Genomic DNA, 16,739 nt, shown 5'->3' on the forward strand with positions numbered 1-16,739 from the left:
CTTGGGCAGCTATAACAGACTCCTCGGGGCTGCCAGCAGCAGAGCCTTGTTTCGTACCAGGCTGGAGGCTGGAGGTCAGGGTGCTGGCACAGTTGGGTTCTGGGCCTGTGGGTGCTGCCTTCTCCCTGTGTCCTCACGTGGTGGAGAGACAGAGGGAGGGACAGCAGACTCTGGGACGCTTCACACTGATCGCGTGGACGCACTACACTCATGACCTCATCTGCACCATCACATTGGGTTGGGTTAGCGTGAATCTGGGGAAGACACAGTTTTTAGCTCGTAGCAGGCCTAGCTACAAAACTGCAAATGAGTTTTGAATAAACAATAAAAATCAGGCCTCACCAGGTGGTCAGACCATAGTTGTGGGTGACACAAGACGGTGGCCAAACTATAATTTTGGGAGGTTACCAGACTGGCAAATCTGTTTGCTCCCCGAAATGTGAAAATGACCAAATTACTTTTTCCTCTAGTGTGGTTCCACGTCCTTTGGAAAAATAATTTCTCTGTTTTCTTTTCTATAACTTAGTGTCCTGTCGTTGCTGAGTAGGTCCTGTTGGTGTGTGTGTAGGTTGTTTTGTTTTTTGTTTTGTTTTGTTTTTTAGATTTTAAGAGAGCACAAGCAGGGGAAGCAGCAAGAGGGAGAGGGAGAAGCAGGCTCCCCGCTGAGCAGGGAGCCCGATGTGGGGCTCGATCCTAGGACCCTGGGATCATGACCTGAGCTGAAGGCAGATGCCTAACGACTGAGCCATGCAGGTGCCCCCACGTGTGTGTTTCTATAACTTGAGTTTAAGAGCTGTTTCACTGTGGGCAGTGTTCCTGCGGGATCCTAGTCCCCAGGGTGCATTGCCTGACAAGGTGTGAGTAAGGATCACCTGAAAGCATTTTCTAGCCATGCTTGTCGGCCCCTCCTCAGACACAGTGGCCTAGAGGCTCATTTGCTGTTTAATGGCAAAGAACTAAAGAGTGAATTTAAACTGAGACCAAAAGATAGTTTTTGAAGACAGGATCATTCTAGATCCCACATGGATTATTAGGACCGAAGGTAGCATATGAGCATCATTGGGTTTTGGCAAGAGACAAACGTTCCGAAGGCTGGGGAGCAGAGCAGAGCACAGGCCCCGTGAATGTGCCATGCCCCGGTGCTCTTTGGACCCCAAAACAGGCCCAGATTCATCAGTCGTCCTGAAGGGTTGGTTTGAGGCCAGAAGGCCCCTGTGGCTGGTGCACTCCTGCTCCATGCTCTGGGCCGGAAAGCAGGCCAGCCCCCGACCAGAGTGGGTGGCATTGTGGTGGCCTTTGGGAAGATGCCATGGGTGGTACTTGAGAAATTTTTAAATAAATACAAGCAAGAAAATGCCAATAGATACTGTTCTATTTTTGGAGTCAGTGACTCCGCTAAACTTGAATTTTCACGCTCATCAGTATAGTGGGACGGTTGCGAGTGCAGAGCCCCCGGATTACAAGACATCGACCTCGGTTTCTTCGTACTTACAATGTGGGGGCAGGGCTGCTGGGGGTCAGGTAGCCTGCTCGCGTGGGAGCACTTGTGAGCCTGCTCGTAGTCAGCCCTCAGTAAACTTCCGGTGTATTGCTGTCTGTTTCAGGGGGCCGAGGCCATGGTCCTGGAGAGCGTCATGTTTGCCATTCTCGCAGAGAGGTCGCTTGGGCCCAAGCTCTACGGCATCTTCCCCCAAGGCCGCCTGGAGCAGTTCATCCCGGTAAGGGGGGTTCTCAGCTGGTCAGTTGACAGGTGCCACAGACAAAAGACGGATTCGTGGTCTTGGTCCTGTGGGAGTCTGAGATGTTGTGGGCTGACATAGTAAGTGGGCCTCAGCATTATGAAAGTGTCTCAGAAATAAAGAAAAAATAGATTTCTATTGAATTTACATTAGAACCTCTGTCTTTCCTGCAGAGTGTTCATCCAAATGAAAATAGATATGAAACCTAACATTCCCTATTGTCCCCTAAAGCTGCTTGCCCTGAACCTTTCCCCTTTCCCCTTGTTCCTCTCAATTTTTGGACCGCCTTTAGAACTCCCTGCTGAGCCCCAGGGCCCTGGCCACACCTGGGTCTTTGCCCGGTGGGGCCGCCACACTACTCTCTGCCTTGTCTCCCAGCTCAGTCCCTCTGCTTGAGTCTCCCCAGCTCCCAGGTGCCTGTCAGCTTCCTCTGACATTTCAGGGCCCAGCTCAAATCCAAGTCGGGACGGTGTGCCTTCTCTTGCTGTCCTGGGGCATTTCTAATACTGCTGTAATATCTTCAGCTGTGAGAGCGCCTCAAGGACTGGGGTCACAAATGGGCTCACACCCTGCGTTGCGTGGCCACCTGTGTGTGCAGGGTTACCTGGTACAGTCGGGGTTAAACACAAGACACCTGGCTGAAGGGATGCTCGACTTGCCAGGATTCAACCTGTGTTCATCAGGAGGCTGGAGGAAGGGATCCTAATTGTCTAATCCACTGCCCAGGGGTAGTAGCCTTTTGGGACCTGGGTCCCGGGAAGGGTGCCCCCTGCTGGCTGGTGGCAGCACTGTCTGTGCACCTGCCAGCCGGAAGCTGTGTGGAAATCCGCAAGGAGACCCTCGCAACAGACCTTCCCTCCCGCCCTGGCACCTGGCTCGCCACCTGGCAGTTTTTTCATTTATAACTGTCCCAGTGAAGACCAAAGCCTCCGACTGGCATGAGGATTAAATGGGATAATAAAGTATCTGAAAGTATGCAAAATCGGAAATATTTTCTGTGGGTAGAAGTGGCAACGTCTTAAGGACACAACATTGAGTGAGAAAAACCAGGTCGTGGAAGACTACACATAGGATAGTACTTGAGTAAAGCCCACTGAAAGCAAACTAAACACTGTTTAAAATATAATGTGTGGTAAGCTTTCTCTCTTTAGGGCAGGTGAAGGACCAGTGAGTACCACCCAGAATGATCGGACTGTCCTGTCCTGGTTCAGGGTCTGTGGGTTGTAGCATCTGTGGGATTGATACTGTGCTAGCTCTGAAATTCTAGCCTCTTCTGTGTATGATGTTTTGTATAGTGAAGATTTTTTGAAGTTCTGTTGAAGTACTAGGTTGAACCACATGAAACTACCAGTCATCAACTATGGCCCGAGAAATGGTGATTTCCTTTGGCTCAGCCTGCTGGCGTGTGTTATTTCCAGGTTTACTCCTGAACACTGCACGGGGTGGGATGCGTTCCACCGCTTCTGGTCCCCACAGCCATTTTCCAGAGGGTATGGAGAGTAGTGACCTCCAAGGACCCTGGTCAGTGTCCTGTCACTGGGAAGGGAGCTTGGAACTCTGAAATACGTTCATCTTCGAGCACGGTTGGCCTTAGACTTTCCATGATGCCAAACGAAGTACTGGCATTATTAAAAGCCATGTGAAAGCTGAGTGAGCTGTCCCTAGAGCCGCGTCCCCTGTCCTTGGAGGTTTCCCGAGTGGAGGAGGCTGCGGCTGAGCCCGCTGCTGCCAGTCAGCTCTGAGCTCTCCTCACTGGGCTCCCACCATTCGTCGAGACCTCCCTGGCTGGGGGCTGGCCCAGGGCCCTTGCCCGCCTTGTCTGCTCTAGGTCAGAGCAGCCCTGCCAGGGACTCCATGTCGTGCTGCTCATTTTATACAAGTCCGAAGGTCAGATGCAGAGGCCTGAGTAGCGAGACTTTGGCCACGTGACTGTGAAGTGAGGATTACAGCCAGAATTGCAGCTGGGTTCTCTCCAACCTGGAGACGCCGCCCCCTCACCCCTGCTGCTGTGGCGCCTCTTTGGGCTTCTGCAGGGGGGCAGTGCGTGTGGGAAAGACAGATCTTGGCTGATGGTGATTTCCTCGGGGGGAGCTGGGGCGCTTGTGGCTTCGTTCAGCCGGGCGCCCTGAGAGCCTGCTCCTGGCCGCGCGGGGTGCTGCGGCCACCGTGGAGGAGGGGGCACGGCCCACCCTGAGCTCCTGGCCGTGCTCCAGAGGAGGACCTGTGCTGAGCACCACCTCTCGGCTGTGCGGGGTCAGCCTGGGGTGTCTGCGCCACTGAAGGAGTTGGACACGGGCTCATGCAGCTGCCATGAGACCCGGAGCCTTCCATGGGGTGCAGGGCGAGCCCTGGTGAGGGGGGAGAGGGGCGAGGGGAGGAGGTGGGGTCCGCCAAAATGCTTACATGTGAGAAGGACCCTCTCACGGTTCAAGGGTTCAAAACAGAATTAGCTTGTGGAGGCATTGAGAAACGCTGTGGCAGTCACTGGGTCGCAGTCTGAGGGTGCGTCGTTGGGGAGGCCCGTGCGCCGGCCAGACAGCGGCGCGACCGGCTGCTGGGTCTTAGTTGGGGGGGACATTTGCACCCCTCCAGGCTCCCCAGAGAAGTGCTGTTTTCTGACTCCCTTGTTCCTTCCAGAGCCGGCGCTTAGACACTGAAGAATTAAGTGTGCCAGATATTTCTGCAGAAATAGCCGAGAAAATGGCCACGTTTCATGGTATGAAAATGCCATTCAATAAGGAACCAAAATGGCTTTTTGGAACAATGGAAAAGTAAGTGGTCAAACCGCTTGGCTCTAACTCAGTTTTCGGTTAGCGGCTGCCGGAGGTGCCAGAGTGAGTACGGGTTCACCCCGGCGGCCCTCTGGTCCCTGAGTGGGCAGCCGGGCGGGAGATGAGCTTTCTGGAAAGCCTGCAGCCCCGGGCTCTGTCCCGCTGCTGCAGCGGGGTTGGACTTGGCGGGAGCCCCGCCTGTGAGCCACCGAGAGCCGGGCCGTGATTTTTGTTCTCTTTCCCCTGCCAGGTACCTGAACCAGGTGCTGAGGATTACGTTCTCGGGGGAGCCCAGGCGGAGGCAGCTGCACCGCCTCCTGCGCTACAACCTGCCCCTGGAGCTGGAGCACCTGAGGTGAGGCCTGGTCACGGCCACGGCCGAGCCCCGGGGCGGGTCAGGGGAGCCGTGGGGCCGGGGGTAGGGGCGCTGCGCGGTCTCTCTGAGCGCCCGACGGCATCTCTCCCCTCCCTCCTGGGTGTGCATGGCGCTGGTGACATGGAGACTAAGATGGCCTTTGAGGCGCTTGTGTCTTATCAGGAGAGACAGAGATGAGCAAATGTGTCCCATAGCGTCCATTTGTGATCAGAGGTGTGATTAAAGCACAGGCTCAGCCCACCGAGAAGGAGGGTCATGCTCTGGCTGGGGAGGGCCCGCGGGGCGGGAAGAGCTGGTTGTGCACGGTGGGGGGCTGCTGTGGTGCCCCGGGCTGAGCTGCGGCCAGGGGATGGTAGCGCTCTCAGAGCTCACGGTGACAGTGCCGCGGGGAGGCGGCACCAGGGAGGCTGCACGGTGGTGCCGAGCGCCAGTCCAGTCCCGGGCACGGTGGCGTCTGACCCGAGCTGTGATTCCCTCTCCAGGTCGCTACTCGAGTCCACCCCCTCTCCAGTTGTGTTCTGTCATAACGACTGTCAGGAAGGTAAGAACTGCTGCCTGTTCCGTGAGGCCGGGTGTGTGTGTGTCCTTGGAAAGTGGCCTCCAGTGTGTGGCAAATGCCAGGTGTCCGTGTGGAGGGGCACACGTGCGTGAAATAATGGGACAGCCGCGTGTTGGGGTGTTGTAGAACTAAGAAAAAGGAGGTCAAGTTTTTATGCTGACCAACAGAAAAATCACCAGGATATATGAAGAGGAAAAAAAGCAAGTTTTAGAAAAATACATGGGTGTTCTCCCATTTTTGTAAAAAACATATACAGAGAAGAGAAAATGAGAACATTCACTAAACTGGGAGCTTGGCCAAAGAACTGAAGCCTCCTGAGTCACATGTGTTCAGATGGGACTCTGGTGCACACGTGACTTTGATCGTCAGAGAACGCGGTAAGAGGCGACTGCCCCGCTCAGTGCTGGGGGCCTTGCGCTGGCTGCACCTCCTCGCAGGTGCCTGAGGCCACCTGCTCTCCTGGGATCAGGTCACTCCCGTGACTTTGGGTTTCTGTGCCTTCCCTAAGGTACGAGGCCGGGTGCCTCTCCGTGTGACGTCAGACGGAGGCCCCACCTAGCTGGGCTCGCTCCCGCCGGGCTGCGGGCCGGCTTTGGGGAGGCTCTGCCTTGCTCTCGCTGTGCTCTCCGTCGCGGCTGGCTCACGTTCCCCTTCGGCCCTTTGCCGGGCTCAGCAGTTTGTTTTTAATTTTGATGACAGTCCCTGTTAAAGACTAGTCATCACTCAGACAGTGCGATAGGTTAGCTTATTGATTAGCAGATTGTTGTTGACCAAGTCAAGCGGGGCGTAAATGTGCGTTAGCCGATGATAGCCAGCTGCGCAGACGTCACCAGAGGGGTCTGAGGGAGGTCTGCTGGCCAGTGAGAGGCTAGATTGGGGGGGCTTGTACATTTACTTTGTTCCGCTGCTCTGGGTGTCTCCTGTTAATGGCGCCTGGACACAGAAGCTGTGTGTGGCAAAGCCTAGAAAGAGCGCCTCCTGCAGAAACCCGGAAAGGGCACAGCCAAAACACTAGCAAAACCTGGCTCACCAGTGCCTACACGCTAGCCGGTAGGGACAGATGCAGGGCGGGGGGGAAGGGGGGGGGGGGGGTCTGGCCACCCGTTCACTGGGGGTCCAGAATTGAGCCTTATTGGGAATATGGTGGCAGGAACTGCTGCCTGTGGCCTCCTCCTCGGAGAACCAAGTGAGGCAAAGCAGCGGGACGCAGCTTCCTCGCTGCTGGGGCTTGGGTGGGCGGGAACCCCAGCATGCCCCAAGCATTTTCCTTCGTGCCCCTGTGTGGAAAGTCGGGGGTGCTGCCCCAACAAGCCGAGGACGGCCGTCCTTGCTTCTGGGCGAGCGCAGGGCCACGTTGACGTCGGGCTGCTGTGAACAGGGGCCCTTGTGTCTGCGTGACCCTGAGCCTTCTGCTGAGGGCCTGGCCTTGGGAGGCGGAGCTGCTCCCGGCGCTCCATAGCCTGCACCCCCTCACTGTGTGGCCAGGGTTCCCTGACAGGATCACAACCACGCTTGGCCTTTCTGCTCAAGGACTTGCGCCTTCCACTGCCCACACGCCCGCAGTAACCGGCATGTCATCCAACCCCTTTTGCAGGTAATATCTTAATGCTGGAGGGCAGGGAGAATTCCGAAAAGCAGAGGCTGATGCTCATCGACTTCGAGTACAGCAGTTACAATTACAGGTGTGCGGCCGCCCCAGGAGGAGGTTGGCAGCCAGGCCCCCGGCCCCGGGAGTTGCGCACTGTCCTGGCAGCCTGCGGCGGGGCAGGAAGCGGCCTGGGCCTGTTCTGGGCGGGTGGGGGGCAGGTGGCGGTGACTGATCAGAATGCAGAATCTGGTGTTTGTCGGCTTCAGAGATCAGAGGACTGACCTTCTGCAGCCTCTGCCGGCGCTGGTTCTGTGACTACCCCGGCCTCTCCCTGTCCCTGAGGCAAGGGGGGGGGGGGGGGGTCTGGGGGGTCCTCAGGAAGGACCGCTTGCTGCTGGGGAGGGTGCTCACGACTCGGCCTTTTCCCTTCTCAGCCCAGGGAGCCTGGTGGCTGGCAGTTTGCCCCTCTCTGCAGCTGCTCTTGCGTCTTTTTCAGGGGATTCGACATCGGGAATCATTTCTGTGAATGGATGTACGACTATAACTACGAAAAGTACCCGTTCTTCAGAGCGAACATCCTGAAGTACCCCACCCAGAAACAACAGGTGGGGGACGGCGGAGTGCGGGCTGGCGCTAGCTGAACTGCAGGAGTCCGTTTTCTGCAGTTAGTGTTGGTTGCATCTTTGTTTTTGTTTTTTTTAAAAGATTTTATTTATTTGTCAGAGAGCGCGTGCGAGCACAGGCAGACAGAGCGGCAGGCAGAGGCAGAGGGAGAGGAAGCAGGCTCCCCACCGAGCAGGGAGCCCTGGGATCATGACCCGAGCCTAAGGCAGACACTTAGTGACTGAGCCACCCAGGTGCCCCTCATGGCACCCCTTTTTAAATTTAAGAATGGTTATGCAAACCCTGTGGCTCTAAAATGTTACTCTGTGTCAGGACACAAACTTGACATTTTTATCCCTGGGCCAGAGAGAACATGTGTTCATTCTGTTGGCGAGCACAGTCTGTAGCTCTCCTGGTTTTTTCTAAAAAGCCCGGCCTCTGATCTGCCTCCTGGCCTCCTTGGTGGGGATCTCAGTGCTTCCGGTGTTTCCTGTGTGTGTTTCACTCTGTGCAGACAGAAGTGGTCTTTTGGGCACTGGGACTTAGTAGCTGCTGTGCTGTTACAGTTCCCTTTCCTGTCCTGAGTATGGGGGGCAGGGTCTGTGTGAAGAATCACCCCATGGGGGGCACACCTCGGTGTCCCAGGGTCCTGGGATCGAGCCCCATGTCGGACTCCCTGCTCAGCGGGGGGGGGGGGGTCTGCTTCTCCCTCTCCCTCTGCTTCTCCTCACCCTGCTTGTTCTCTCTCTGAAATATATAAAGTCTTTAAAAAAAAGAAAAAGAAAGAAATCACCCTGTGGGAAGGTCCTCCTTGGGAGCTCCTACTCCATTCCTCAGCCCGCCGTTGGAGCCGTGTGTTGAGAGTGAGTGGGCAGTGATGTGGAGGCAAGCTGGGCTGGGGAGAGGGTATCCCGAGCCTGCGCAGGGCAGCCGCCCACCCCCTTTGCAATGGCAGCTATAGGACAGCCCCTCCCGTGGAGCCCCTGCCAGCTCGGCCGTGTTTCCGAGAGGTCAGAGAGGCATGGGGACAAGGTTGTGATGGGTTGCTGCTGACTTCACTCGGGAGAGGTCTCTTGAGCACAGGCCTGTGCCAGGCACAGTGATCCTGTCTTCAGTAGGTCGCCCTCCTCCCGCCGCACTCTGGGGCCGACTGTGACTGGCTTGGGTATGTCCTGAGCCTCCAGGTCACGCATGGGGGGAGGAGGAGACCAGCAGCAGTCTTTGTAAAAGCCTTTGTGAACGCTGGGCAGCCCCAGAGGTGCCACTCTCCAGCCAGGAGTGGGGGGCGGTTCTGCCGGTGAGAAGGCAGGTTCCGCGGCGATGGGCGGCAGAGCCGTGTCGGCGCCCGCGTCCCACAGCCACGGAAATCCAGTTCCATTTCGGTGTTCTGAGGAGCTTTACAAGTCACGGAGAGCTGCTGCTCTTCATTTCCTACCCTTTCTGCGCCCAGTAGGTAATCTCCTGCTTTTCTCTCTTTAGTCCACTAAAGAGAAGTTGTAAAATGTTAAAGCTTTGTCTTGGAATTCCTAAAATAAAGCATCCAAATGAGGTGTGTCATTTCAGAAAGCTCTGCTGGGCCCCGTTAGTCTCTTGCTTGGGAGTTTTTGATCCACGCACATACATGAAACAGGCTTTAGTGGCCATTTAAAAAAATTACTATTTATATCTGGTTTTTTATCTGAAAATTATGCTGGTCGAATAACATGAGTTTGGTGTCCCTTTGTAATTTTCTGGACCAAATTTAGATGAGATGATATTCTTTGAAAATTTGGTAGACTTTGTAAGAAAGCGTGGGCCTGTTCGTCAGTAGCTCTCAAAGCAGGGCTCTTGAAGTGCGGCCTAGAACTTGCGGTGAGGGAAGGCCACCAGTTACTGTTTCTTAGGGTATCGACCTTTTCAGATTTTCTATCTTCATTGGCCAATTTGAGCATTCAGTATCTCCCAGAAATTAACCCAGCTAGTGTGGTTCAGGCATGAGTTTTAAAAATGATGCTTGTATTTGAACCCAGATCTGCCAGTGTTCAGTGTCCCCTGCTGACGCCGTGTGCTTCCGTTTCCTTGTGTGTGGAAACAAACGTTCAGGACAGTGGCTGCTACCTAGACTTGAAGAGGCCTGGGCTGTCCCCTTGCCTGGGCCGGGGTTACTCCTTCCAGAACACCTGGCAAGGACAGTGCTCAGACTGGAACACTGCTTTCTGGTGGGAGGGGGTGCCGATGGTGAGAGCCGCCAAGGAGAGGGCAGATGGGCGAGGTGGTGGGGAGGCGGTGCTGGCGTTCCGAGTAGGCGATCAGTTAATGGCGTTTTTCTGGGTAGAGTGCCTACCTGCTGTTTCCTTCTTTATAAAAGAAAGTGAGTAGTGATTTGCTCTGTTTTGGTGCGTTAGTTAGGTATAGTGTGAGGTCTGAAGAATGGGGGTGGGAGTCTCCTAAATCCGGATTCATGGGCCAGCTGTGGGTGGGACCTGGTAGCACCTCTTCTCCAAACCAGAGTTAGACCTTCCCAGTTTATGGACACACACGTGGCACCCCGGCATCTCGGAAGTGGAAGGCCCCTCAGCGTGGTCTCGTCGGCTCCTGCTCTGCCGGCGCATCTGCCGGGGACCTCGGGCTCCGAGGGAGTGGCTGTGCACCATGCCAGCCTGTCCATGGAGATGCATGATACAGGCTTACCCTGCTTAGCGACAGGCCGTGCGACACAGTTGTGGAGTCGATTCCACCTGGGTGATTTTGTCCAGAAGTAGTCGTGGTTTCCTCTGCTTATCTTGCTGACAGTGCGGCGAGTCTAGTAGGGCTCTGCCAGGGAGCTGGAGATCGCTGCCCCCCAACAAGCGAGCTTCTGGGCTCCCACCAGGCACCGAGGTCCTCTGGGCTCCGCCGGCCGTGTGGGGTCCGCTGGTGCGTTGTGCTTCCTGACACGACTTCTGACAGCTGCTGACACCGTCTGTCTCACCATCACTGACTCTAATGTGATTTTTTCTTTTTAAAGCTTCATTTTATTTCCAATTACTTGGCTGCATTCCATAATGAATTTGAAAACCTCAGTAATGAAGAAAAGTCCATTATAGAAGAAGAAATGTTGCTTGAAGTCAATAGGTAATTCTTTTTTTTTTTTTTTGGTTAATTTACAGAATAGCTGTGTGTTTACAGACAATAGTCGGGGTGCCGGCCTGCAGTCATGAGTATTTTAGGAGCTTCTTTATACCCGTACATTTCCGGGACTCATACTCTGTCAAAAACTGCTCATCTGGCACCTCCCCAGATGTCCTCACGCAGCAGGTGCGGCAAGCGGGGTCAGGGTACAGCGTCGGGCACGTGGGTGGCGCACCGCGCTCTGAGCCACACGCTGCAGGACCGTACAAGGCGGTGCCGCCCCCAGCCTGGGCCTTCTTGTCGCTTGGTGCTTGTCAGGTGGTGGGTGCCGTCCAGAAATGTGTTTCTTTTAAAAACGAATTACAAATTCTGAGTGTTGGTTTTGAGTCTTGCTTTTAAACTGTTTTGTCAGTAGATCTCAAAGCAGGGCTGAGAAACTTCTAGATTTTGTGAGAGTCTTTGATAAAAATGTTTAGGTGCCTTTGGCCCCCCCTTGTCCTGTCCAGCCCACTTGCCACAGATCACCTCTTCCTGAAGTGTCCACAACCCCGTTGCCGGGCATGTGGCCACCCTCGCTGTCCCGGGGCTCCCCCTGCTGCCTAGATCTTCCTTCTCTAGTTCCAGCACGGATGGAAATAGAAAAATGGAGGAGAGCCCGACAGAAGGGGTAGCCCAAGACACATGTAGGGGATCGGGGACCACAAGAGAAACAGTTGGGTTTGAGGAGAACACTGAAGCATTCAGGGAATCCCACAGGCACGTCGTAAGGAGAGCTTGGGTTCGCGGCTATGGGGGCCATGGCACGGCATAGAGATGGGGACCGCCAGGCTCTCCCCTCTGCTCTGTTTCACTGCTATGCAAGGGCAGGGGTGAGGGCAAGGTGGCATCCTACCTCTTGGGAAAGCCAGCGAGTCACCAGAGGCCTGCACGTTCCTCCTCTCACTGCACGACGCCTGCAGAGTTGCTGATGCCCTGTGCTCACACCCGAAGCAGAGTTGCTTTCCCACCATAGCGCACGCGCCGCCTACATGGCTTCCTGGCCTCCGTGTGAGTCCTGGGACTGTAGCCGAGTGCCAGGGACGGTTGCTGGGCATGTCCACACTGCAAGTCCACCTGTCCCCAGCCAGAGGAGGGAGAGGCCAGCTGTGGTGCCCCCAGCCTGTTCTCCATCCCCAGGGACTAGAATCCTGTTAAGTGGGCCAGGGCTGACTAGGTTTGTGCCCCAGTGAGTTGCGGGGCCGCTAGCAGGAAATCCCATCCTTGGGCCTATGGCCGGTGCCACACATCTCACGTGCGTGTCCCGCTTTTGTCATTACAGGTTTGCCCTCGCGTCCCATTTCTTCTGGGGACTTTGGTCCATCGTGCAGGCCAAGATTTCATCCATTGAATTTGGATACCTGGTATGTTCTGGGGTAGTTTTCTCTTCTATTCCCAGAAACAAAATCATTCTCCATGTTTGTGAGCGCTGGCGGGAGAACGCGTGGTCTTCTTCACAGAGGGCTGCCCGTGTCGCCGCATAGCAAACCCACCTCAGCTCCGCGTGTGCTGTTGGAGGTGGCCTCACTCGCAGGGCAGCGGGCCCACCTCCCCTGCTTCAGAGAGCTGCTGTGTGGCCTTGTGGCTCCGATGGGGGATGTAGAAATCAGACCCTAGCACGTAGCCCTTGACTTCAGTCCCTCCTGACGCAAGGGGCTGCAGGTGGGGGAGCGCCCTGACACGTTCTGTGGCTCCGCTCCTCGGCCTGCAGCACCCCGCTTCAAGCCGGCGGCCGGTGCTGACCGGCGGAGCCGTCCTGTTTGCTGCAGGCCGATGTGACAAGACAGGCTGTCATCTTCTTCCAGCCTTGGAAACTGTCCTTGACGTAGACAGTTTTAGCCACGAGTCCAGCCTTCTGCTGCCCCATTAAGGAGTGTTGGTGGCGTGTCGTGGGGTGGGGGCACCGGTCTGGGGTGAGCAGCCGGCTTTAGGAAGGTGGGGGGGATGACGAGCCCATTTCACCCTCCAGTCCTGTGTCAGGCTGATTTCTGCTTCCAGGTGGACGGTAACGCCCAGATGCTGTTCGGCCAAAGAAGGGGGAATAAGGAATTTTAAAGCAGATGTAGAGCCGTGGTTAAATGATGCTGTTGAGACAAAATACAGGGGTGCCTGGGCGGCTCAGTGGTTAAGCCTCTGCCTTCGGCTCAGGTCATGATCCCAGGGCCCTGGGATCAAGTTCCACATGGGGCTCTCTGCTCAGCGGGGAGTCTGCTTCCTCCTCTCTCTCTGCCTGCCTCTCTGCCTACTTGTGATCTGTCAAATAAATAAATAAAATCTTTTTTAAAATATTGTCAAAGAAGGCAAAGTACACATCAAAAATATTACCAAAGCAAGGAATAATTTCATAATAATAAAGGGATCAGTGAATCCAGAAGATACTAAAAAAATATCCTAAAGGTATACATACCTGTCTTGCCTCAAAAGACCTAAAGCAAAACCTGAGAAAACTGAGCAGAGAGAGAGGCAGACCCGCAGAGCAGAGGGGCGGAGCGGCGGTGGGGGCGGAGCGGCGGTGGGGGCGGAGGAGGGGCTGCGCGCTAGCCCAGCCTGATGCTGTCAGGCGCCCAGCGGCTGGATGTAGGTCCCTGCTCATGAATATGGACATTCATCAAGATAGACCGTGGGGCATTGGGAAACAGGTCTCAAGTTGAAAAGAACTGAAGCACAGAGGATATTCTCTGACCTCGTGGGAATTAGGAAAGCAACAACAAAATCTCAAATTCCTAATTATTTGGAAATTAAGTAGCACACCTACATAAACCCTGGATCAAAGAAGAAATGAAATAGACAATTAGAAGCTATTTTGAAAAAATTATAATGAAAACACAATATATCAGAATTTGTGGGATACGGTTAAAGCAGGTTTCAGAAATTTGCAGCTTTGAAGGTTATACATTTGTATTAGATAAGGAAGTTCCCAAATCAGTGACTGAAGCTTTTGCCTTAAGCTAGAAAGAGAAAAAACAACCTAAGGCTGAAGTTAGTAGAAGCAGATACAGGAAGGGCGCCTCGCTGGCTCAGTTGGTGGAACATGTGACTCTTGATCTCAGGGTTGTGAGTTCAAGCCCCACATGAGGAGTGGAGCCTGCTTTTAAAAAAAGTAAAGAAAGAACTAAATAAAGCTAAAAGCAGAAATCCTTGAAATAGAAAATGCATGGGGAAAAAAGGGAGAGAATCGGTGAAACCAAAAGTTGGTTCTTCAAAAAGGTCAATACAATTTATAAACTTTGGCTACACTGAGCAACCAAGAAAGAGAAGACACACGTGGCCGGGCTCAGTACAAGGAGGCGACCTCGCTCTGGATGCTATGGACAGTAAAAGGGTAAGAGAATATTATGAATAATTTTATGCCAACGGATTTGACAGCATGCATGAAATGTGCATATTTCTTGGAAGATACAAGTGACAAAAACTAACCTAACACATGGTCATGTGGTTAATGAATAAATTGAATTCAGACTCCAAAAGCCTCCCTGAAGAATGAACTGCTGGTCCTGGTGAATATCGTCAAACAATTAAGGAGGAAATCATACTGGTTCTGCACAGAGTTTTAGAAACTAAAGACTCATTCGATGAAGCATTGCCCTGATGCTGAGAGGGGTCAAAGACATTTCAAGAAAATGGCAGATCAGTGCCCTTCATGAACAGGACAGAAAAAGCATTATCAAAATATTAGCAGGTATTAAAGGTGACATTGACAAGAAGGTAATGTGATCAAGCGGCATTTATCTCCCGAAGACAGGGTTTAGCCCTTAATTTGACATTTTAAAAACCAGTTAGTATAATTCAGCGTATTAACAGAATGAAGGAGAAAAACCATATTATCTTCTCAGTGAATGCAGGAAAAGCACTTGACAAAATCCAATACCCATTCACCACCCCCCCCAAAAGAAATAAGCCTCCATAAGTAGGAATGCAAGGGTCCTTCCTAGGCACAGGGCGCGTACGAACCTACCTACAGCTGGAATCGGGAGAGCAGGGCAGGCGCGCCCCTCCCTTGACCCGTGCACCCCCCCCCACCGCCACGCCCCCGGGCCCCAGAGCACCTAAACAGCATAGTAAGACCAGGAAAAGAGATGAAATGCAAAAATACAGGAAAGGAGGAAGAAAAACTGCCTTTATATTGTAGATGACATGATCAAGTACATGAGAAAGTAGGAAAGAGTCCATAGAAATGCCATTTAAGCTGTGGAGTGAGTTTATGGGGGTCGCAGGTTACAAGGGCAGTGCTCGATGATGACCAGCTTTGTTCTACGTTTGAGAAACAGTCACAAATGAAATGTCATTGTGTGTTCAATGGTATAAGAACATGAAATACTTAGGGATGAGATTTTTAATACACGTGCCTGATCTTCACACTGAGAAGTATAAGACAATAGCTATAAGAACCTCAATAAATGGACAGCAAGACCACATTTATGGCTTCAGAAGACTCCGTATTAAGAGTCTGTTCTCCCCAAACTTTTTCACAGTCTCCATGATCCCACAGGCTTTTTGGCAGAAACTGGTAAGTTCTAAAATACACGTGACTGATTGTGCCCGATTTCAAGATGTATCGAGACAGTGAGGTACTGGTGTAAAGACAGACATCTGATGCCTCCAAAACACACTAACACATACAGTCAACTGCTGCGTCACAGAAGGGGCACGGTAATTCATTGGGGAAGAGGTTTGATTTTCAAAACTGATGCGGGAACAGCTAAACAGCCACCTGGGAAAAGTAATGAACCTTGATCTTCTGCCATACACACAAATGAACTTGAAACGGTAACAGACCTAAGTGTAAAAGCATCTGGAAAGCAAAGAAGAAAAGCTTTGTGACCACGATGAAGATTTCTTGGGTTACGTGAAGCACTGACCATAAATGAAAAATGATCCGGTAAGTTGGGCTTAATCAAAATGAAAAAGTTGTGCTTTTTGAATGACACCGTTAAGAAAATAAAAAGGCAAGCACAGAATTGGAGAAAACGTTGCCAGTCTCTAACAAGGACTTGTATCTAGAATATATAAAGAGCTCGCAACTTAGCAGGAAACCAGACGCGCTACTGGATAAACAGGCAGAAGATTCGGACACGTCACAGAAGATAAAAGAATGGCCAGTGAACGTCTCTCGGTCTGACTAATGTCATTGGTCATACACAAAATGCAAATTAAATCCCCAGTGAGCTACGCTGCACACCTATGATGACGGCTCAAACTGAGGACCCCGATGGTACCTAGTGTGGGCGAGGACCCAAGCCGCGGGCACTCGCGTGCATTGCTCAGGGGGAGGTAGAAGGTCTGACCCGCCTGGAAGACGGCCTGACCGTACATGTGGCGGGCAGCCCAGCAGCCGCCTGCTTCGGTACTGACCCGAAAGAAGCGAAAGCCTGTTCCTACACCGCGAGCGGCACTCGGGTGCACAGAGCAGCTTTCTGTTCAGTTGCCCCTACCTGGAAAGTGCCTGCCTGCCGGTCAGGAGAAGGGGTATTTGCGCTGTGATGAGCCGTCAGACAAGTCCTCCGCGGGAAATAGGAGTGAACCCCGGGCCCTCACAGCAGCGTGGAGGAATCTGGGAAATGGACCGAATGAAACAAGCCAGACACGGAGGGGCCCACGCCCAGTGAGTCCATTCATGGGAAAGCTGTCTGCGGCGAACGGGGATGGAAGCCGGGTCAGAGGCTGCCTGACGCCACGCGCCGGGGCCCGCGGAAGCCGAGCGTGCTGGGGGGCCTCCGGAACGATGCCGGAGCTGAGCTCCGTGGACGCATTTGTGAAAAATGCCCGGCTCTGCGAAGGGGATCGTTACACCCCGATGCAGAGTTCGCGGCAGTGATGCTGTAACCTTCCTGGCAGTCCTTTCCGTCCCGAGTGGGCGGCTTCAGAGGCTGCGCTGTCCGCTGTGAGGGATGGGGCGGGCAGACCGGGAGATGCCCAGGGGCTGGACGATTCTTGTGCAGACAGGACTCAGGACCAGTGTTTCTGCCATCCCTCTCGG

General features: G+C 53.6%; 1 protein-coding gene across 5 annotated transcripts in view; it reads left to right on the plus strand.

Annotated features, from left to right (window-relative positions):
- CHKA (choline kinase alpha) overlaps positions 1 to 16,739 on the plus strand; it is a 59,603-nt gene that overhangs the window by 41,293 nt on the left and 1,571 nt on the right. For 4 of the 5 annotated variants that reach the window (XM_059399667.1, XM_059399633.1, XM_059399642.1 and 1 more), the window contains 8 exons: positions 1,605 to 1,718; positions 4,377 to 4,510; positions 4,761 to 4,865; positions 5,369 to 5,427; positions 7,040 to 7,127; positions 7,530 to 7,638; positions 10,623 to 10,729; positions 12,045 to 12,126. In XM_059399667.1, the coding sequence (XP_059255650.1) occupies positions 1,605 to 1,718; positions 4,377 to 4,510; positions 4,761 to 4,865; positions 5,369 to 5,427; positions 7,040 to 7,127; positions 7,530 to 7,638; positions 10,623 to 10,729; positions 12,045 to 12,126 (798 nt within the window). Of the gene's footprint in view, positions 1 to 596; positions 754 to 1,604; positions 1,719 to 4,376; positions 4,511 to 4,760; positions 4,866 to 5,368; positions 5,428 to 7,039; positions 7,128 to 7,529; positions 7,639 to 10,622; positions 10,730 to 12,044; positions 12,127 to 16,739 lie in introns of those variants that run through there. The other variant, XM_059399650.1, reaches the window with a different exon arrangement.

Source organism: Mustela nigripes, chromosome 1 (assembly GCF_022355385.1).
Source record: "Mustela nigripes isolate SB6536 chromosome 1, MUSNIG.SB6536, whole genome shotgun sequence".
In the NCBI taxonomy this organism is placed as follows: Eukaryota; Metazoa; Chordata; class Mammalia; order Carnivora; family Mustelidae; genus Mustela; species Mustela nigripes.